Source organism: Corvus kubaryi, unplaced genomic scaffold, assembly GCF_017639235.1.
Source record: "Corvus kubaryi isolate FWS band 111438036 unplaced genomic scaffold, C.kubaryi_AGA036_p1.0 66, whole genome shotgun sequence".
Taxonomy (NCBI): domain Eukaryota; kingdom Metazoa; phylum Chordata; class Aves; order Passeriformes; family Corvidae; genus Corvus; species Corvus kubaryi.
Window position 1 is genome coordinate 14,244,922 of NW_024582054.1, and position 23,498 is coordinate 14,268,419.

The 23,498-nt window shown below is 41.4% G+C and overlaps 1 protein-coding gene across 12 annotated transcripts in view; it reads left to right on the top strand.

Annotated features, from left to right (window-relative positions):
- Positions 1-23,498, top strand: part of TTLL5 (tubulin tyrosine ligase like 5) — a 127,038-nt gene that overhangs the window by 92,020 nt on the left and 11,520 nt on the right. For 9 of the 12 annotated variants that reach the window (XR_006019430.1, XM_042047997.1, XM_042048007.1 and 6 more), the window contains 2 exons: positions 10,032-10,209; positions 17,416-17,636. Coding sequence is in view for 11 of the 12 variants with exons in the window: in XM_042047997.1 (XP_041903931.1) it covers positions 10,032-10,209; positions 17,416-17,636 (399 nt within the window). In the remaining variant the exon portion in view is untranslated. Of the gene's footprint in view, positions 1-10,031; positions 10,210-13,604; positions 13,737-14,446; positions 14,471-17,415; positions 17,637-23,498 lie in introns of those variants that run through there. The other 3 variants (XM_042048003.1, XM_042048002.1, XM_042048008.1) reach the window with 3 other exon arrangements.

The window sequence follows — 23,498 nt, forward strand, 5'->3', positions numbered from 1 at the left end:
TCCAGCATAAACAAACTGCAAAAGGAACCTGAGGAGGAAAAAAATTCAGTTTAACAGGTGGGAGATCACTCTCAGATAGAGTCTATTTGGTGTTACACCTTGTTACCTTATAGAAATCCACTTGAAGGACAAGGAAAGCAGAAACTACATATACCTATGGAATTGAGTTTATAATGTAGGGCAGATAAGAATGCTAGAGGTGCTGCTTTGGCCAGCATATGAGTATCATCAGGTTTAGGGGACTGTGCAAATCTGTCTTTTTATTGAGAAGCTAATTCAGCTTCATTAAATTGGATGTAGGCTGATAAAATTCAGTAGTTTAAAGGTAGAGGTCTCTTTAGGACCTTTACTCTGCCCTTGTATCAGTGCTTGGGGAATTTTTCAGAAACAAGAGACTACTAACCACAAGCATACAGCCTCACAGCAAGGACCCAGAGAAGTGACCTTCAGTTCTTGTTTTGTATTTTTTTGTCTTTTACTTTATTTCAGCAGATAGATATTATACGACTTCAGTTGTATTACTGAATGGTAGCACAGTAGATGCATCTTACTGGTGCCATGCTGCTTCTCTGCCTCCTTTACCTGGAACATTTATCTTAATATAACTGTGGCCAGCTGGCTTTCAGGTGACACTTTCCACAATCCCTGATAGGTGAATTTGCAGATGTTTGCTCAGGAAGTACAGAACAGATTCTAGCCTTCCCTTTAGGTGTATAGATTATAAATGTAGAGTTATTGCTTCTTTTGTGAAATTCTTGTATCTGGCTATAATTCTTGAGATGTATAGTCATGATGTCAGGCAACTGTATACTTCAGCTGCACTGTCCCCATAGACAGACCATCTAAGCTGCCAGATTTATCAAGTCTTCTCTAAGACACACTCATAAGAGAGTCTTCATCTACCACATAACAAGGTGATAGTTGTACTGGATGTCAAGACAAGTTAGTTGTTTTAATTAATTTCAGTGCTAATTTTGTGGAATCTAGAGGCTTGACATGCTCTTTAGAGGTTTCAGTGTACTAGATATTTAATATTTAGACAACAAAATAGCCAGAGTTAAGTGCATGAGATGTCTCTACTGCATGGTCATACAGCACTAAAAATTTTATCTGGGCCTCAAGTAGTATGAGATCTGGAAAGCACATCCTAAGGAATCCTTAAGGCCCTCTAGTGTAACACCATCCTGTGCTATGTCTTTCATTATACTGATGGTGACAGGAGCATTTAGCTCTGGGCAGGGGCAGAGCTTTGAGTACTCTCCCCTATCTCATGAATCCTAACCCTGCAAAACTCAACAGCCTGTTTTTTATGTCTGTTTATTCTTATCAAGTACTCTAGATTTCACCAGTTTAGCCCAATTGTAACTTTTCACTTGCCTCTTGGGATTTAAAGAGGAGCCTGAGCTTCTTCATTCCCCATTTTCTTACTCACTGGGATCTTGCAGCTGCTGCTTGAGCACATACAGTGAAGAGCACCACACTCTGGGAAAGCTTATGCAGGAGGAAACTTAATGGAAAATATGAAAGGAAAAAAATGTGTTTGATGGACTTTTAATATAAAAAGGGGTAAGAAAAGAAAAGGAGGAGGGGGAGATTTATTCACTGTAATAGGAACCAAATGTTGGCTTGGACAGCAGCTACAGTCTCACTCTTTCCCTGTAAACCCTGTGAGCAGCTTTTCAAAGACATTACAGGGTGCAGGGCTAATTTAGTGGTCCTGACTTAACCCCTGCCTCTCTAGAGAGAGGTGAGGAGTATGGGTTTTCAGGAGAGATTAGTGACTTCAATTACAGGCTCAGTCAAAAGTATATTCTAGACAGTGCCTGTTTACTGTTTTCAGCCTTGTGTGCTACTGCTGCTATCCACCCATAAAATGCAAAGTCTGCTTGTGTAAAGCACTAAAAAAGGCTTTATGTCTAGAAATAAATAGAGCCTGTAAGTCTTTTTCAGTTTGGTTTTCAATAAACTTGTCTACAGTGAAAGAGAAAGAGTAGAAGAATGTCGTTACAACTCATCTTCATCAAGTTGGTCCACTTGATTCATGCTAGGCTTTTACAGTGGAACCTCTTCAGTGAGGAGCACCTTTCCTGTCTATAAGTGGTTCCATACTGCATCTAATTTTCTGGTCCTTTGGCTTCTGTGAAGTGGGTATATTCACTTCAGAAACTTTGCCTGGACTAGGATTAGTGATCAAATTTAAGATAGCACTTAACACATGTTCTTAGTCTGAATGACTTACCTTAATAAAAGCAGATCCAGACAGTACGGTGAGGTAAATTCATTGGGTTCACCCTGCTCTGGCTGAACTTCCTTAATTAATTAATAGTTTGAATTTGGGGCTGAGTATGCAGGACCACACAACACAGTTCAGGCAGTTGCATGTCAGAGTTAAGTGGGTAATCCTCCCCAAAACTTCCTTATGAGAGCAAAATGATACCAGGTTTCTGTTTTAGTCTTACCGTATATACGTCTTGCTGTTAAAATATTTTTGCAGGCTGCAACTGTGCTTGCAGGTGTGGAAATACGTGCAAGAAACATGAAGCCAGAAGTGCCTTCCACTCAGTAAAGCTCAACCCTGTGTTTGCACTAATTGAGGGTAGAAAGGCTGTGTGATTTTTGTTAATCTAGATCACTTGGAGGAGATATGCTCAGTTACCATCATTACTTCTCCAGTGACCTGATGAGCCACAATAGGATGAAGACACTGAACTTTGCAGTCAGCTGTCTGTTGGTTATCTTCTTGATTCAGCCTTTCTGCTAGTGAATTTCAGAGCTGCCATGTGTAAAAAGAAGAAAAAGCGTTGTTTACCTGCCAAGTATTCCCCAGATCAGAGAGATTGACAGTATTTTGTAACAGGCATGAAGCCAAGGATGCTACTAGGGGCCCAACAAAAATTGTCTCCACTGAAGGGTAAATATTTGATTTAATTTGTTGAGACTGGCAAGTTTAGTTCTTCTGAAAGTAAGAGACTGATAATGCCAGCTAAATCCAGGAATAGCTGAGATAGGTTAGGCCTTGCCTGAAGAGGTTTTCCAGTGCTCCCTAATCTTATTCTGCCCTTCTCCTCCTAGGCTATCAGAAGGCTGTTTTGATGCACCTCATTTCTAACCTAGCAGGTTAGACACTTAACACTCATGACATTGCCTCATGATGATGTAAAAGGCATTTAATTCCTGAACTGCATTGCCTTTGTTATAAGAAAATACTTATGTTCCAAGACCCAGGTTTATCAATGGCAAGGAAACAGCAAGAATAATTTTCAGAAGCTAGGAAGCAGGAACTAAATTATCCAGCAACATATACCAGAAAAGAAGGAAGCCTGTGGACTTCGATAGTACTTGTAGAAAAAAGTGAAGGAGCAAGAAGGCAGTGGGCTTTCCTTGTATAGCTATTGTGCATGCACATCTGGAATAATAAAGTGGAAAAAGTTCACAGAAAAGCAATGTGCAGTCAAGGCCAGAAGGGACTGAGTTGAGGAAAAAGAAGGGAGTTAAGGGTGCCAAGGCTGGCTGAGCTCAAAGGAGACATAGTTCTGGTAATGAAGGTTTAGTCCTGAAATAGGAGGAATGTCATATAATAAAACAGAGAAAATTTACGTTTAATTGGGAATGTTGGGGGAAATTCTTGACACTGAATGCATACCTGCGTGTGGAGTTGTGCAGCTGAGGGTGACACATGGACTCCTACAGCCACTGAAACGTGTTGATCCTGCAGCACAAGGAGATAATTTGGATGCTTTTCCTCATGTATTTGTTTCTGAATAAAATTCTTGTAACAATATCAGTTCTCTCAGCTGAAAGGGAGAATTGTGAGAATAGCAGAGGGGGACTCCTGACATTTGCTAGATATTATGCATATTAAAATGTCCTGGAATGCTTGAATTGTTCCTCTGGTAACTCTTACATTTAACCTGTGAATGGATTTGGAAATTGTAGTTAAATCCACAATTCATGTTCTTTGCCTAAACCAACTCAGTCCTAAGACTTTGCACATGTATGTTTCGCAGCTTCTGTTTTCTCATGGCACAAATATATGGAGGGTAAGAGCCCCTTCTGTAGGTAAAATAGCTTGAGCTGCTGGGAAACAGGGGAGCTGAAGAACTAAAGGTGAAACTATTTCAAGATGCCTCATCACTAAGAGAGGAAAGTTTGATTGATGGTCTGTGACAGAAACTTTCTCGCATCTCTGCACCACTTCTACCATGGGAGACTGTACTTGTCACTTTGAACTGGATGTGAACCCAAAATGCAGTTCTGCAAGTTGATTGTGCCAATGCAGCCTTAACAAGATGCTCATTAACTTTAAAAGCTTTTCCTTAGCTTCTGTTGAAGAGTACAAAAGTAGATTGCAGGTCAAGTGATGGCATCCTCATTTTATACAGGCCAGCTGCTTCCTGCCTCTTCCCTGTCTTCAAGTACCTGTACCATGGTGAGTTCTGGACAGCTCCCAGTGCCTCAGATCTCCAAAATCCCAGGCTTAGCTCTTTTAGGTATATTCAAAATGCTTTGTTCGCCCCTGGTGTTTACTGAAACTATTTTTCTTTACCTTTGTAACACAGCTCATGCTTATGTTACAAAGCAGGAGGCTTTTAGAGGCTTGCATGTTCCAGCAATCAGAGCTACAGTCCATGCTAAAATGTAGACTCTTGCTGACTAAACTGCACCAAAGTTGCTCTTTCATAGACACTCCTGATAACAGCAGAGGCCAGAAGCAAACCATTCTCAGAGACTTGTTGCTCTGTTTTTCAGTTTTTAATTTATTGCTTTTGAAGCTGAGGGGAAGGAAAGAGGGAGAAAGACAAAGAAAGGCCTTGAGGCAAGTGAGAGGCCCAACACTCCTGCATCCCAGCCAGGCCCCCAGCGTCCTGGGCTTTATCCCACTCTGTTTATCATTGCTCCGTAGCCAGCCCCAATCTAGGACCTATTGTTAGGGATGGAAGAAACACGCAGTGTGCCAAAGAAAATGTTCTGTGTTTTTCTGAGTGCCTGAACATAAGTCAGCAGGATGCTGGGAGCTGCCACATTAGACAGAATCATTAGTTACTATGCCAACTACTTTCTAGCAGCTGGTGCTCACCAAGGATTTGTACTGAAAACTTCCTAGACTTGTCATACTGTCTGAATGCCCTGTGGGAAAGAAACTGCTGCCCAAGATTGTCTTGCATTCTTTGGCAAGGTGGGAGCACTGATTTATAAATGCGCTGCCAGCAATGGCTCTTGTTCCTCCTTAGCTCCAGCCTTTACAGGAAAAGATGCAAAGTACTTTCATTGTCAGCTTGTTTCCTTGTTTAATAGGATAATAATTATTTTTTAGTTTGCTAGACCTCCGGACATACTGATTTCTGCTGTGATCCTATCAGTTCTCACAAACTAAGCAGGGTTAAACAGAGAAATATTCTTCATGAATGCTGAAGCTTCATTTACACAATAATTTGAGCCTAGTTTCAATGGGATGTAGACACTTTTCAAGTATTTCAAAAGTGCCTGCTTAGTGAGTGATATATGGAGAACACCAGAGTACTTCATGAATTGGTATTGTTGCCTGCCACACAAGAATCGGTATCAAGCAAGTGCCCAGCTGTGCCATTGGAAGAAGGCTTCAGTTGAAATATAAATGTAAGCCTGATGAGTCATTCTTTTAGTACAGACTTGCTGTTTGTCATACAGGTCTTTGGAACTATGAGATCCTCAGTGACTGGTGTTCTGGGGTCTGGTCTTGTCTACAGCTTTAGTCCTTGGAATTCCCTTCAAATTTTTTTGAAGTGGAAACAGAAGCCAGCTCTCTCCTTTCTTGTAAGAGCTGATAATCACACCCCTTCTCTATGAAGACCAGATTTCATAGAGACTTTTTTTTCTGTAATCAATGAACAAATGCATTAACATTTTATTAGTATTTAGTATTTTAGTATATTGACATTAGTTTCTAGTACAAGTGTAGGTAGTTGATTGCATAAAGGTTGCTTACTCTAGAAATGAGCTAATGAATTGGAAAACGGAACGAGAGTAGAAAGGTAGTTTGGAACTAGAAAACCTAGAGATGAACGTATGGTGTCCTAGCCCTTTTAGACTGGATCCTGAGCATAATCGCATGGTGATGTGTTGAAAATGGTCTCAGAAGCAAACCTGTATCTTTTGTGGTACAAAAAAACTGCAGCAGAGAGGTTGTATGCTGTCAGTGAATTCGAAGAGGGAATTCTGGCCCAGCCTTTATGAAAACTACAGTTGAAAGAAAGGAACACAGTGGGTTTCTTGCCAAAAACACTGAGTAGCCTGAAGAGCTGCTGGAAGGACAGAATCTTGCTTACAACGGATGGGCCATAATGCCAAAGGCTGAGATTTCCTGTGCATAGTGAAGGCCTGAATCCTGGCCAGGTCTCTAAACTAAGCAACTCATAAATAATCCTGAGCAAGCTATGAGAAGATTGCTCACAACCAGCCTGGCTGACAGAATGAAACCAAATCTTTTCTGGTGGCACAGGCAGGAATTTCTATTTCCCATTTGCATGTGTGTGCATCTGTGCCTAAATCTGTTGTCTGTACATGTAAAGAAATGAATCATTACTGTTCAAGCAATAATCCTGATTTAAAAACAAGCAGGTCTGTGAGTACTGACTCTACAATCCTCATTTCCATTAGGGGTGTGGAGGTTTTTTTCTGGTTATTTTTAGCTTTGCCTAAAACAGTGTGAGTTGTGAGAAAGCTTTTAATTCAGTTTGGAGTATTTATACAATCTCCCTAAAAAGTGAACTCTTTAGTATCCATTAAGGTATGAGGTCCTCTACAGCTGTTTTGCAGCCTTCATTATGGTGCTGAACCTGTTGTAATTTTCTTAGGCAGAACTAACTTCTGCTTAAGGGTGCAAAAGTGCTGTCATGCTTTAGTAAATCATCCAACAGGCAGAGACTGAGAATAGGAGATGCTCTGTGATGCATTCCTGTGAGCATGGCAGATAGACTGAGAGCTGGAGCATGTCTCTGGCAGCAGTGTATTGAGTCTCAGATCCTAAGCCCTGTTCTGTACCAGGGCAAACATTGCCTTAGATGTAATATCAGCACTTGATAATACGTTATGTGGGGACTTGTCTTCATTTGAGACCAATTGGGAGGAACGTCCAAAATGAACATCCTCTGGTAGAAGGCAGGTTACAGCCATCCCTCCCCCACCAGGTTTGGAAAAAATTTTCCTCGGAGAAAAGTGAAAATAACTATTTATTTAACAAGCAAAAGTGCATGCGGGCACGGGAAAAAGACTAATGTCTAATAACAAAACCTCTCTCTGTGGAGAGAACCTGGTAAAATTCGAAGTCTTTGTGGTGTGGCTCTTTCCTCTCCAGAGCTGGGGTTCAGCATGGGCCCCTCCGGGCCATGGTGTAGGGTCTCCCAGTGATGTTCTGATGTTGCGGAACAGTCTGGAAGAGAAGAAGAAGAATCCAAAGTCCCAGGAAAACCTCTTTCCTCAGGTAATGAACAAGAAGCTAGCTAAAAAGCAAGAGAATGCCACTCTCTTCCCTGCTGCAGAAGCCAAGAGCTGAGAAGCGAGAGAACAAGTTATCTGTGTTTTTGAACACAGCGCTGAGGGAATTCCACTGCCTTCCCCCACCCCGCCCCCTCTCAGGTCTGCCTTCAATACACAGAAAGGCACAGGATTCGTGTCTGGGCATAGAGCAGGCGATGGGGGATACAGCATCATAAAGTCACCCCAAGACAGGACTTCACAAAACTGCAGATGAAATACCTCTTTATGAAAGTGACCCCAAGACTGGCAAATACACTGGCTTTCTGTTGTCAAGTATTGTATATTTGTATTATAGAAGGTTGAAGTTATGTTTTGCAACATAATGCATAAATGCAGAATAATGCATTTGCTTCGATTTCTGTCTGTAAATAAGGAAAACGTGTAGAAGCCAACAGAAGCATATTCAATCCAGAAGGATTCTGCAGGCCATAAGGATAAAATCTACTTAGGCAAGCAACAGTGTTTTCAATATAGTGTCTAGAAAAAAAAGTAAGTGCTGTTTTGTTGTGTCACATGGAGAGAAGGTATTGGAACCACAAGGAGTTGCATACAAGACTGTGCTGCAAGAAAATGTTAGTCAAAGTTATTGTGGTTTTGCTTGGTGTTTTTAAATTTAGTTCTTCCTAAAGGATTAATAATGTAGTTTCAACAGTGCTTTCCTGGGTAATTTAAGCCAGGCTTACCTGGGCAATATTATGTCCAGTATAATGATTGAAACAGAAAAAGTGAATTAGCAGGCTAGAAACCCAGTGAGAGCATTTGAGAGTTCATTGAATTGGACAAAGGTTGGAGAAAGATAGCAATCCCAGTGCATTTTTAAAAAAATCAGTCTTAAGTATTTGTAATTCCGTAACAGTTAATCCTTTGCCAGATACCTCAAAACAAAAGAAATGAGAATCAGGCAAATGTTACTATAATTTTGCCATTTAGATAGTGGCCCTCAGAATACCACAGACTGCAGTCATTGTACATCATCTCTGTGGCACGAAATCTGGCTATTGGCAGGTCCAGTTTTAGTGGAGTTTTTTCGTTTATATCAGTTTTGTCTCTTGACTGTTACATTTTAGAAATGATCACTTGATCCTTAGCCTCATAAGCATTCTTTTGGATCAAAGGATTAATTTTATGTATTGCAGGTTCTGAACTGGAGGTAGATATGGGAGGAGTTGGAACAGACGTTAGTTTCTAGAATTAATAATATAACTTGAATGAATAGCTTAAAGAGTGTTTGACCGAATTATTTTATTTCTGAATATTTTAAGTGTTTGCAATGACAAAGTTTTTGGGGGAAGGAGCAACACATTCAAGGCAAGCTGTGATGTGTTTAAAGAGTCTAGGTTGCAAGTTTTGATAGGTTCCTGAGGCAAAGAGATTGCACTTAACTTGCTTGCCAAAACCATGACCTACACGCCAAATTGTGGCATGAAAGACACCAATTATCTTTTATGTCCCAGTTACGTATGATGTGGATAGGAAATAAAAGGGAAGTCTGCCCTGGGAATCCAAAGGAAATATTTGGAAGTAGTGGCTGAGAGAAATGTGACAGAGATCAACAGACACTTGGGAAGCTCAGGCATTGAGGCTTGAAGGTTATATTACCCAGAGTGTCAGGATTCAGTGGGTCTTACAGCATCTGTCTTGTGAGCACAGAATGTGTGAATTGCTGAGCCATTGTAGCCTCTTCAGGACACCTCGTGGCCCTGTCAGTCTGCCACCTGCTCTCTGCAAAGCCCCTCAGTCTTGTGTAGAAGTGTGTTGGTGCTGCCTTCTTGCCAAGGCTTACAAACTTCAAAGCAAGCCAGTGAGCTTCTGTTGGTACTTATCATGTTGCAGGCCACAGCTGAACTCCTACCATGTAAGCCTGGGTTGTAAGAGCTCCTGCCTCTTTGCAGGAGGCCTTTTGTCCTTTGGGAAAGGATTGCATTGCTGTGAGGATGAAAGTAATGAGCCTATCTCACTCCCCCCAGGCCTTTTGGATTGTAACTGTATGGAGTCAGTATGTATCCCAGTAGCAACCTCACCCAGCCAGTCCTTCGTCCTCTCTGGATGTTGTACGTCCTCTCTGGATGTTGTACTGCGTGTCTGTTTCTATTCCATTGCCACTGCAGCATGTATGTGCTTAGTGTAAGCCTTGCATTACTGTATTAAAGTCTCTACAAATCCAAATAATTATCTCAGTAGTGATGGGAATCAGTCTTTTTCCTGCTGCTATTCTTGCCTGTCTTCAATGCTAGTCAGCCACAGAAATGATCCAGTTTAGAGTTTTTATTCTCCTCTCCTCTTTTCTCCTCAAGAGAATGTCTAGCAATATAGTTCCAGCCTGGAATTCAAGAAAGGCCTTAGCAGGAAGCAGTTGGCACATGGCACCTCTAGCAGGTGTTGTGCTTGCTAAAGCCACATAGTGCAAATTCATAGCTGGCTAAATATTAAGAGATTTTTTTGTAAGATGCAGTGCCTCATAGACAGGAGTCCTTGTATGCAGAGTGGTGAAAACATGACGGCTCTTCTTTCCTCAGGGCGCTAGAGAATCATCATTTTGCCTTGGAAGGAGAGATGGAGAACAGTGTCTACAACAAGGTTACACGGGGTCCTCTGGCACATCCCAACTATCACCTTCAGTTTGCTGTGCAGCAGCTTCAGCAGCAGAAACTTCAGTCAAGACAGCTGTTGGAGCAAAACCAAGCACGGCAACAGGTAACTAAGAGAAAAACATGCCTGGGATGTAGCAGTGCTGACTAAGTCTTAGATGTGCAGAAAAACCCAGAGACAGTACATAAGGCACAGATTTTGTGAAGGAAGTTGCTCTTAAAGTGGGTTGCAACAAAACTAGTATTACCTGCAGTGATTTTGTTAGCATTTTCATGCTGTGGTTCGCAATAGCTTCTTCCATTACTCTTAACATCTTAAAGAGCTGGAGGAAATACGAGAAAGGGCTTGTATTACTGATGTTCTGGATGACACCTAGATGCCAAAGGTGGACCACTGTGGAACAGCATTTCCATTCTGCCTGGGGAATCTTTCAAGGTTATAATGACTAAATTGATACACTTGTTACCTTACTTTGTTATTATGGGGAGAGAGATATATTCTGAGTGATGTCCAGAAGGCTTCCCTGCTAAAAGGAATGAAGCCTTTCATTCTAAACAGCTTGGTCTCCAGTAGCAAGGAGCTGTTTGTTCACAGTCTGGCATGACTGGACTCCCATGAACAGACCTGTTCAGACATGGAGGTCTGAACTCCCACTCTCCCTCCTGTGAAGCAGATGAGTCATTAGTCAGGGTCCTTGAGAATAGGTTATGGGCAAATTGCCCTCATCCTTTTCTGGGAGCATCTTGAAGGAGAGGCCCTTCTGCTTTTTGCTCCACGCTCTCCTTCTTTCAAGGCCCTTACTTAGCCATGTAATTTTCATCCTCAACTTCTCTCACCTACAGTCTTCTCACTCCCACTCCATGCAGGAGGTCTTCCTTTCATCTCTGTCCACGGGGCTCTGGGCAGGCAGATGTGGCTGCTCACGAGCTCGGGAAAGGGCCGTAAACTGGCTTGTGCCTGTGAAGAGGCTGGACCTGGCCATGGGGCTTGGCTGAGCCCTCTTCTAACTGCTGACATTGAGCTGATGTTATTCTTGGCCTGGGGCAGAGCCATTACTCAGGAGTTTCTGTTAAAATGATTCTTTGTTAAACCTCCTCTCACCCCCACAAATTTCCCCCTCCTTTCTCTCCCTCCTTTCTCCTTCTGAGCCAAGCATTTTAGAGTTGCTGTATTGAGGCTATTGCCATGCTGCAGGGCTTAGGCTGCACTGAATTTGACATTAATGGGGAAAGATACTTGGTGAATATGGGGGCCTTCAGACTTTCTGTCATGAATAAAATGTTACCTTAATAAAATGATTGTCTCTTGGACGCTTCCTGTCCAAGGCGTTGTATGGAGCCAGCCATCTCTCCTCTTTCAATCACAGTTGCATGGCTCCTCTGATGCCCCCTCTGCCAGTCACAGCATTACCCTCATCTTCCCCTGCACCCTGTCTAGTTTTCTGTCACTGACCTCTTCCTTCTGCTAGTTAGCTTCTCAGACTTCAGTCCTTTAACTTGGCCTTTCTAAGAACTGCCTTCTCTTTTCTGCTGCTTATGCATTCTCTGACCTGCGTCTTCCCGCCTACACTGCTTTGACTTCTGCACCACCCTTTCATACTGACCCTCATTTGTCCTCCCTTTTAAGCTAGAGTTCATGTAGCTTATCCTAGCCTGTGTGGCTTTACCACATTTCCTTGTCAATGTCACCTATGCTACCTATCTCCCATTGCCTGCTGTTTCCTATCTCTTCCTTCCCATGTACTGAGATCTCCATCCTTTGTTGTCTTGTCTGCCACATTCAAATTTGTCAGTCTCCCCTGAGCAGAAGAAATATATCCGCCAAGATTGAAGGCCTATCACTTGGAAGAGCGTCATCATCTCTCTGTTTTGGGGAATGCATGCAGGATATCTCCAAGACTGTTTCATCTGATTATTTAGGTTCTTGTTGTGGTTAGAAGGCAGACTAGCCATTTGTCAGCAGCTGAAGTACATATATTAATTAATATATCTTGAGGCACACCCTGAGTGTGGCGTGACCATGCAACATGACTGGATGCAAGTCTTTCCTTCTGTCTCTGGCAAAGGGACTGGTTACATGTATGATTGTATATATGTGATCAAGTAACAGAAGCACCATAATTAATAACACAGCAAATGCTTCTCCTGTACATTAACCAATTCAATATGTTGGGGATGAGATGGATGCACTGGAAAGCATGGGCTTTTCTGGTCAAGTATTTGTGTCATAAGAATCCCTCCATCTACCATGCAGTAGAGCTGTTTTATCATGTGTGTTAACATGAAGGCTTGTTGTGTGCTTTGTTGCAGCACCCACTCTTGGTTGAGCACTTTCCAGACACTTAAGAATGATGATGATTTCTCCAGGCATTTAACAATCTGCAGAATAGCAAATAGCATGTGGGTGGAGGAAGAGGAATAATAACGAACAGTTTTCACTCATTGTATGCAGAAGTTAGTTCACACAGTGTAGTACGGTAGAAGTAGACCTTTGATGCCAGAATAGGTACTTCGTTGCTTGGACAAAAAAAACCCACCAGACTGACTGGATGAGAATCTAACAAACAAATAGGAGGAGTGATATGGAGCAGGAACAGAGACAGTACAGACCATGAGAAAAGAGAACAAAAATAATAAGGGGAAGAGTTTGAACATAGAGACAAGAAGCTTAAATCTGATATCGGTAAAATCAAGGAATAAGAATTACAAAATCAAACCAGAAGACAAGAAAAACAGTCTTATAGCAGTATTTTTAATGTTTAAAGGAGACTTCACGTGACACATTATGACCTAGATGTTATTATCACTGCTGCAGTTGGCAAGACAGTTAATATACCATCATTGTTCATTCTCTAATTGTTTCCTGTTCTGGAAAGATTCCAATAGCTATTAGGGATGTTCCTTCTTTGTGTGGCTATGTTCTGTCTGCTTAGCCTAGCGTTTACTGGGTTTAAAATTTTATGCCAAACATTTCACATGGGAAAAAAGCTAAATTAAAACAAGGGAAGTACAATTGTATGGTGGAATGATCCCCGTCAGTCCTGCTTACATCAAAAAGGCTCATGTTAAACAAGACATGAATCATGTTAATGAGTTGTGTGGGCAGTTATGTGATCCCATTTTCAATCACAAATTTAAGTAGATTTTATGCTGTAGAACATTAGGCTAATTTAATCTTAAATAACTCTCAGTCATTTAAAAATTGTATATCCTCTGAAATATTCCTCATTTGATGAAGTTCAGCAAATTTTTGTTTTTTAATACTTGTGATTCTCTTCTGACGTCCTTACCATTTATTTAGATCTGACTGGAAATGCTGAGTACTGTGAATAATATTCCTCGTATTCCTAGAACTATATTATTCCTGCCTGAGGATACAGGGCCTCTTTGAATGCAGCCTTGAACATCATTAAACTGTTTTCTAGACTGTTATATATTGAACTGCTGTCAGATTTGCAGTATCTCTTTTCCTTCAGTTTCTTGTTCATTTTTGTTTTGCAGCTTTCTCCCTCAGATTGTTTTCCCACTAAATGTGCTAACTGCCATTTTTCATATTTGAGTCTTGTGATACTGATGAGTCAAAGTCTCAGTGTAAGTAAAACAGAACAACCATTCTGAAAGCAGTAGTCTGAGCTGATTTATACCAGCTGAAATTTTGTCCCCATGTTTGTGCTCCTGTCACTATTATTAGAATTATGGGAACGCCCAGATGTATTAACTATCTTTCCAATACAATGATACAGCCCAATCCTTGCCCCAGAGAACTTGCAGTACCGAGAGAGAAATAAAACAGAAGGTACCAAGTCAACTGAATTTAGTATATTTTTTTCTTGCTCTGAAGAATTTACCAAGGAGGACATGGTTCAGGACAGTCTGTGCATACCATGAGCTTGCTCTTCTTTAGGACCCCAAGATACTCCTCTTAGTGCAGTTTAACACTATGGTACATTTTGAGCCTGCTCTTTATCACCTCGTTGTGAGTTTACAATTCAACGGATTGTTGTATCCAAACTGATTTAACTGAATGCATTAGTATGTGTTCTAAAGAATTTCCACTAAGCAATTTATATGACTGGAAAGGTCTTCCAAGACTGTTAATTCTCTGTATTTTTGCAATGTTATCTGAAACACAATTGCTTTTCTAAAACTGGTGGGTTGTATTTTGTTGGGTTTGCTTTCTTTTTTTTTTTTTTAAACTTAAAACCTTGTTATTTTTTATTGCTTATAAACATCTCAGTTTACAGTGCCAGGGATTTGGAGCTAGCTGCACGAATCTTTATGCAATACATGTGTGTGTGCATCTGTCAGTTCTCATACACCGTTGAGTCTCTCATCTTTTTCAGACTTGCTGATCCAGTTGAATGTGAATGACTGTGGGATCTCACAGCTATGTTTCATACAAATGTCATTAAAGTCAAGAGCCATATATCTGGGAAGGGGGTTCAACTACTGTTCCCATTAAGGCAAAGGCTGCAGCATGAGACCACTCCTAATTAGACAGCACAAAGTCAACACAAGAATGCCCAGACCCATGAACGGAGGCATAATTTGGGGTATGCTTTATATTAGATGCTGTAAGACGGATTCGCAGGAAATGAGCTTCATTACCTCCTCTGGTCACACAATGAACATGTTTTTGCTTGCAACATTTGTTCCATTACTGTGCTAGGGATGGGTGTTAGATACAGGGATGGTAAGTGCCAGGAACATTCTTTCTGTTTTTGAAGACGATTAATATATCTGCTTTTCTTCAAAGTACTACACTACCTCTCTGCTTTTAATTACTAACAGCCGAAACTTAGCTGCTACTGACTAAAACTCTTAGACGTTCATTGTCCTTACTGACAAGATGTACACATTGAGATTTTCTAATTAAAAACGACTCTTTTTTTGTACAGATAATACTTTGTATATAGTGTTCCTGTTGTAGATGTGGAAGCAAGGAGATACTGCTTCAGTCTGTGACCTAGAGGAAAGCACTTTCTCTGTCAGTGCTAACTTTCTTCATGGGCAAGACAGAGTTAATGCTGTCCTGCCTCCCCAGAAAATTGTGCGCAAGAATTGACTCACTAATAATTTACAGAAATTTTAGCTAAAACGTCTTAAAGCTTTTTTAGTATTTTTCAGATTTGTAGCCCTAGAGACTTGTTAGGGTAGCAAATACCTCCTCAACATCAAGTTAAATCTGCCAGCCTGGGAACTGTGATTGAGAATTTTTCACTTGAAGCAGAAATAGTTGGTGCTACCTGCTTTAGGACTGCATCCGTCAGGGTTTGTCTAGGCTTCTGCTCTCCCTAGACCCTTTGTCTTCAGAATCCTGAGGGATAAGGTCTGTCTCCTATGTTTTGGATGTGCTAAAAACTCTTCCCAACCCTTCCTTTGTGTGGTCAGGCTCTGCTCTCCCCAGCTGTCCTCTTTATTCACACAGTAGCTTCTCCTGGTTTCCTGTCCTGTCCCCATGGAGTTCACAGCAGGGCAGTATACTTTGTAGGCGAATCCAGAAGCCGTGGTCCTTGTCAGCTTCCAGCCTCCCCATCCTTGCCTGGAAGACAGCCAGAATCTCAGCACAGTGTGGAGACAAAGGCCTTTTCGGAAGCCTATAACCTCAAGAAAAATATCCATGACCTTTCCTTAGACTGGTTTCAGCACAGTTTTTGCCTATCAGTCTTTGTTAGGGCATCCATGCTTGCTGTTTCTTCAGAGTCATGGGCCTCCTTGCCAGTGCATATTAACACAGGGAAAGGGTTATGACTATATGTGTTGTGGACTCCAGGATCTAGTGATTTTTGTAACAAGGAAAAGAACTTACAGGAAAAATGCAAAATATCGAAAGAACTTAGAAGAAAGATGGATAATACAATTTCACAGTGAAATGTCACTGCTGAATAAGAAATGGGTGCAGTGACTTGAGGGTGTTCATCCCAACCCTAGGATGTGCCAGGCTCTGAGATGCAAGAGACTAAACCAAATTCCATTTTAGTTTGTTTTTGTGGGGAGAGGTGGGGTGTGACTGCTGTTTTCCAGACTTCTACACTTGTACTAGCTTCCTAATTCAAAATCTGGAAGCTGCAATCAAGGCAGAGCTTCAGGGAAGGGAGAGGTTAAGAAGGATTGGGAACTCAAGGGCATGTTGTCAGTGAGCTCTAGTTAGGAAACAGGCCTGTTTTGGCTCCTGCACTTCCTTTTCTCCCTAGAGCTCTGCCTGTCAGAAACGCCTTCCCACACACCACTGCTCTGCCATTTGCCAGAGAATTGCGGGGGAGAGGGGCTTTTCCTGTCTGTGTGCTGAGACTCAGCCAGACTGTGGTTTTCTCTGGAGCCTGGAGCCCATTTGCTGTGGCTTTGTGTATTTTCCACCCAAGGAGAAACTGAGGACAAACTCAGTGAAGGGCGCTGCTCCCAGGGTCACACTGAGGGCTCAGCTCTTCCCCTTATCTCCTATCACTGACCTCTAGATGCCAAATTACAAGGTTACAGTATTGCCTCTGTGCTGGGAATCTGACTGACTTCGAGGAAAGACAGAACACAACTCCCAGCAGGTTGCTCCTTTCTGAAGAGAGTTTAGCAGTCTGCAAAACTCCCATAGGGGAAACATTCTCCACTCCCTGCTTTGCCAGTCCACTGCTCAGTTCTCCAGTGTCTCATAACATGCAGATCCTTTTGTTCCTTGTGTCAAATCTCCAACATGCTTACTCTCCCACATGCTATAGGAATAGAAATATTTTCTGTTCCCTGATATTACTGGGGATTTCCTTTTCGTCAGTGGTGGACTTAGAGTTCCTTTTTCAGAAGAAAATACCCTAAAGGTTTTCTGTTTTTCCAAGCACCTACACAGTTAGATCAAATAAGTGGCACTGTATCATCTTCCCTATAACCTTTCTCTTTCCTAGAACTGTCTCAATCCCACCTCCCACATAAAGAATAATATAGCAAGATAATGCAGAAAGTCAGTGTAATAAAATCTTTACTTCTTTGTGGATGGAAGCCCACTGCAAAATTAGGTTGAGGATTGGGCCTCTTGTTTTTAATCCAGAATAGTAGAATTCTGTGGCAGTAGTGAGGTTGTCTGCCTTCCTAGAAGCTAGTCCTGGCTTCCAAGGGCATAAAATTCAGCTCTAAAAACTACTTCACTGACTTAACAGCTTAACTCTTTATGTGTGGGACTTTCCTTCGAGTCCTGGGGTTGCCTTCACCAGGCAGATATTATCCCTCACAAAAATGTCACCCACCTCCATCAGCATTCTCAGCAAGGTTCACAGAGGTAATCAGCAATTACTATGGGATTTTTTTCTTTTTTTCTTTCTTTCCCCAGGCTGTTTTTGCCAACTACTCACAATCCAGCACCAGTCATATATCTATGCCAGCTGGCTCTGATGCCCGCAAGACATCAAGTGCCACTTCTAGTATCCATAAGGCAACCAGTTTGCACAAAGTGATGCCATCCCAGAGTACAGCTCCTCAGCTGGTTCCAAAGCCTCCAACAAACCACAGACAGGCAGTGATCAGAAAGGCTGCAGCCCAGAGGATTTCCAAGTAAGTTTTATCTCTTCCATCCACTATGGGGAGTTGGCACTGGTTTCCCTGAAAATGAAAATTGGAGAAGAAACTGTCTACATCTAACTCTGACAGATCTTTTTGGCTGTGCTGTCCAGGATAAATCTCAGAATAACCTGAGGTGTACATACTGAAATAAGCATTGCGCTGTGTTGCAGTTGTGCGTTTCACAAGGGTATGGAAGGTAACTAACGTCATACAAAGGTAAGGACATAGGAACTGTCAGATTGATCCATGAGTGGGATTCAGTAATGTAAATACAGGTTGCTAGTGGCATTTTAGATGCCCAGGGTTATTCCACCTGACCTCCAGCTGCTGTTCCAGATGCGTACAGGTCTTCTGTAGCTCTTGTGTTGTATCCGTCAGTCCCATGCAGATGTCTCAAGTAACTTGAAGGCAGCAATTGTGGTACATCTATGTTTAAGCACTTGAGTCACTCCCTTTGTCTAATCTTTGATGGGTGGATTAGAATCTGGTGGATCAGAAGAGGGTGCCAAAATAAAAGCCAAAACAAAGCAACAAAGCAATCCAATACCTTTAACAAGATAATCTGCCCTTGAGCCGAGTTTTCGCATAAATTTAACACACAATGTTGGATTTAGGCCTTCAAGCACAAGTGTTTGTTTCATTTGAAATGTTTATATTGTGCCTGATGTAATGATAGCTTTTCTCATTAACTGTAGAAATCCTTCTTTTAACTTTTAGTAAGCGTTTAGTTATATAGTGCTTGCTATTCTAAGGTAAGTGGATGGATTTGACAGTTATCTTTAAAAACAAGTGTTATCTTTAAAAGCAAACAAAAATATTCACCATGAAATGTTGCTTACTGATTGTAAGTTTCCTTGTTTCCTTCCTTTCTATTCCTTGCTATGTCTTCTCTTTTGTGCATTATGAGAAAATGTGAGCAACACTTCTGGGTTTTCAGCTTCCTCAACTCTGTTTATCTCCTCTTAAATGGCAGAGCTGCTTTAGTCTAAATCCTTCATCAGGTTTTTCCTCATATATCCTCAGACTTGTTTGATCCTGAAAAATTGCTTTCGTATCCTCCTTCCTTGTGCTTACTCTACAGCCAGAAGAGTTGTAAAGCTTTCAGAGCAAGCTCCTGTGAGGTTTCCTGATCCTGTTTTCACTTCCTGTTTAAAGAGAGAAGTTTTAGTTTTAGATTACTGATGAAAGACACCTTATGAAGATGCAGTCAGTGTGTGTGAATCAAATCTGGAACTGCAGGGCATATTTAAGGAACTTGGACAGAACTACTTTGGGGAAGTTTGTGTATTTGCTCCCTGTACTCTTGCTATCTTAAGAGATAGCACACAGAATTAATCCCCCAAAACTATTTAAAAAGAAAACAAGATGTTAGTAAATTTTGTCAACTCAGCAAATGCAGATGTGAGCATCAGGTCTGGCAGGTATGTTATGGTAGGTTTGCTATCTGATTTCTTTCATGTTGGGTGGCTCTTGCTAGTACAGGTGACAGGCTGTGTCAGTGGGATTCTCTGCTGGGCAGCAGGGATGTGTATTTGAAGATGCCGGTGTGCTGTGCTCACTTCTTGGCAAAGGAAATGTTTATCCTTGTGAGATGGAATTGCAGCTCCTTGGACAGACTTTACTTTGCTGCATTTTTGTGGTTTCTGCTCTGTGACAGGCAGGAGTGTGGGAAAACCGGAAAAAGTTCAGCACCAAAAATGCACAGAAGGGGGAAAAAAAGCAAAAGATTCCTTCAGAATTTCAGAAAACTAATCCAAGTATTGAAGGCTGCAAGGAGCCGCTCCGGAAATATTTTCCAAGTTGCCTTTCAGTCTCCAGCACAAGGCTCCAAACCCATTCTTGCCATTCATGGGATCTTGCAGTTACATTTTTTCACTTACATGGAAAACAGCAGTGCTTAGCTATATTTCCAGCATACTGAGAGCTGATCATTTAAAAACTGCTATGTCTCAGACTAATTTAAGCCATTCGTTGTTGTCAGGAGAAGACCAGATACACATCTACAGAGGGGAGTGAATGGAGAAAAGTCTCTCTGTCAAAGGAATATAGACTAGAGAAGAAAAAGATGTCTTGCATGCACCAGCCTGTTTTCTACAGTCCCTGATAATTTTGTGCAAAGTATTCTCGGACACATCGTGTAGTCTGCTTTCAAAAAATTCCAGTGGTAGAAACTCTCCTGTGTGCTATAAAAGTCTATTTAAGAATCTAGACAAGCTTTCTATCAGCTAGTTTCTCCTGATGTCCTATCTGAATTTTTCCTTTGTTTCAGCCTGTTGTACCTTGTTCCGCCTTCCTGAACCCTAAACACTTTCTCATATAAATACTTTGCATCTTCTGAATATCCTTTACTTTTTGGAATAACCTAATTTTGCTTAGACTTGTTGAGGTTTTGTTAACCTCAGATAGTAGTTCTACCTGCCAAGTCCTTAATTGTCTTGAATTTACTGTATTTTCTTCAGTTTGTCAGAGTGCTTGGACTGTGGCATCCAAAACTGCACTTTTCTGGTGTGAGACTACCATATCCTTAGGTTATGACATGGCAAATATCCCTCTCCATAACATCATCTTGGCTACTTCATTTGTCTGTCAGGTCACTTTTGATTTGCTGCCTTCTCTCACCCCCTAATACTTCTTGGCTGTGTTCCTGATCTCTTTCCTCAAAGCGGATCTTAGGTCTATGTATTATTTCTACAGGACTCACTGAAACTCATCCCATTCTCTTGTTAAAGCTCCCATGTCTCTTTTTCTCCCCCCATATATTTTAGTAAGCCAGACCTTATTTCTGTTTTCTCTTTCACTGGCCTTTGTTTCACATCTTAATAAAGATCATATTTTAAAAGTTGTTTCTAGAATTTCTCCAGGGACAGGACTATGATGAAAAAACTAAAATCAACTTTGTCTCTTTGACCTATCTCCTCCTTGCATGCTTTATCAATTCTCTCCCAGCCAGCACACGTGGCTTCCAGAATAGGAAGGAACAAGAAGTAGAAAACTCAACTACAAACAGAATGAGATGCTAAAGATGAACATTACTGACTAATTCAAAAACTATCTAGTAACTTGGACACTTCCCTGGTTGAAACATAAAGGAAAAAGTAATGGAACAGCCAGACAATTCAGGCTTGTATTTTCAATTCCTGGCTTCTCTTGTTTTTGTAAAAGGTGGTAGGTTGACTTTATAATGGATTGTGTCCAAAGCAGACTCCTTGCTTAAACTAACAGAGTGGAAAACTGGGGCCTATATTAAGGTGTGGAAAAAGAGTAACTGGGAGAAATGGTTTAGTATGCAGCTCTATGCTGAAATATAGTCCCATAAAATGGTCTCACAAGATTCCATCATTTTGGTTAAATGTGCTCGTATCACTAACAGGTAGTTTTTGAACAGCTGACACAACAAGCTCTTTTTTCTTTCCCAGTCAGACTGGGCCTTTCCCACTCCTCATGTTGCCACTACTATTGACAGGTCTGTGAACCATGAAGAGACCTGCTGATATTTTGAGATAGACATCACAGATACAATATTCATAAGCTATGGAATGAAGCAGATGTCACTGGAAGCAGTATTTGGTGTATGGAATCTTCACATTACAGATGACAACATGTAAAGTAGAAAAATATATTAGCTCAACTATTCACCACTGGTACAGGTGGTAGATAAAATATCTTTCTGCTTTTAGGAATGACTCAGTCATAATAAATACACATTTCTGTGCTATCATTCACATAGTAGCTTTTCAGAAACCTTCTCTTTGTGACGGCATCAAGAAGAACAAGGCTTTGAACAACCTGTGAACAGAAGCATCAGTCAAAGAAAATGTCTCAGAAAAATTCATCTGTCAATATTAGACCACTGTATATAAGGAGAGGAAATGCTAGGTAGCGAGAAGGAGCATATTGTTTGAGATGTTATCAAAGAGAGACCGAGAAGATCACCAAGTTTACTGGAACATTACAAACTATTGGGGATATTGATCAGCATGGCATAATTTCTTGTACTGAACATCTCTGTAAATGTCATAACAACTCTATTAAGGAAGCCTTTTGAAATAAATATTCCTTTCAAGTCCCACCACCACAGCACAAAAATCCTTCTAACTTGTTCTCTCTTGTTTTACATGGTGCCAGCAATAGAAGAGCCAGAGTTCTTCTCTATCGTAACTAGAACAGAAATAGGGTAGAGGGGATGCATTTCTCCAGGGTTCAGGAAATCTATCCCAGAGTGGGGAGGAGTCCTGTCTGCAATTTGACAAAGAAGTAGCCAGCTTTTCTTGGATGCACTGGCCAAGCCTAGCAAATGTGCCAAAAGTAGATGATGATCACAGAGCAAGGCCTGTAAAACACTATGGTTCTGTTTTGTATCATGTCTTGCCCGTGTGTGAAGTGTCTTAAGTGGGCTGGGTACATCACACACATAAGTTGAGTGAAGAGAGGACAGGCAGCAGAACACACACGTAACGGTTCCTGGAACCCCTTTGACTGTTTTGCTGCTGCTGTACTGCAGCACGCTTGTTTTTTCAGCTCCTGAATATCTGGGTTAATCAGGCTGCCTGACCCTTGGACATTTTTGGCAGTGAAAGCAGTGCATCTGAGAGACATGCCGTGATTTAACACCCTGACACAGCTGGGCTCACTAGACCTGTCGCTCGTAGCCCTTGGCTAGCCTCAGATCATACACACAGATATGCATGCAGGGGTACCCTGTCCAAGAACAACAAAGAGGAGCAAGCCTCCCTGGCTCTGGGTCTTTACATTTGTTGCTGTCCTCTTGTCAAACCTGGGCTTTTGGTGATGTGAATGTGTTAGTGTCAGATCTGTCTGGTTCCACTGGACATTTAGATGCATCTGTAGCATCCAAGAAACAGGTTGTTAAAACAAAGGTGTTGAAAATTCAGTCAAAAAAGTATTTCTCTTTCACCTATGGAACAGAATTTGCAGTCCAAGGCTGGGCAGCTTAGTGCTGGTCTAGTACCTAAATTAAGGAAGGCAGTATCAGTTTCAAGGAGAAGTTAGCTATATAGGAGATAGAAAAGAGCAATGACAGATATTTGAACGGAGGGGACGGTTGGGATAGTGATTTTGTTAATATCGAAGAAGAAATGGAGAACATAACAATGGATTACATTGGAGAAGTGGAAGCAAAAACAACACAGGCATTAAAAGTAGGAAACTGAGAAAAGGCAGTAGGATTTCAGCCAACCCAAGGAGGAAGAAAGTGGAAAGGGATTAACTCAGTTTAAACAGAGAATATGTTCTGGCACTGAAGCTTCCTTCAGGACAGCACAAAGAGTACGAGGGAGTGAGGTTAGCGTGGTGGGAGATCCCAGGAGCAGAGCTGAGAATGAGCTCTCAGAATGAGGTGACTGTTGAAACTGCAAGAATCAAGGTACACTGTGGGCAGGCAGAGAAGAAGGGCAAGTCTGTAGAGGTAAAGAAATTCTCTGAACAATAAGATAGAAGTGTGACTATTCCCTGTTTTGCTTTTTTGTTGTTGTACTTGATGGCATTCTTGATTACTTTTTCGACTTGCATTCTACCTGCAGAAGGGTGAGCTGAATTTGGCTGTCAGTTGTGCTGTGTTAACAAAGTGGGCAAGCTAGTTATGAGACTGGAACCTCTATGTAAGAAGCATAAAGATCTATCTGGATTCTCAGCTCCCAGAAGGACCATGCAGTATCAGCACAAAAACCCCCATAAGTACAGATACAGAATTCTCTCCAAGAGACAATAAACATAGAAAGAGGCACCTCATTTGACAATAGCATTTCCAGTTAAGGCTGACTGAAGTAAGGGGTTGTGGTATGTAAATGTATCTGCACCCCTTTCCCTTCATGTATGGACTCCAATTTATTTCAC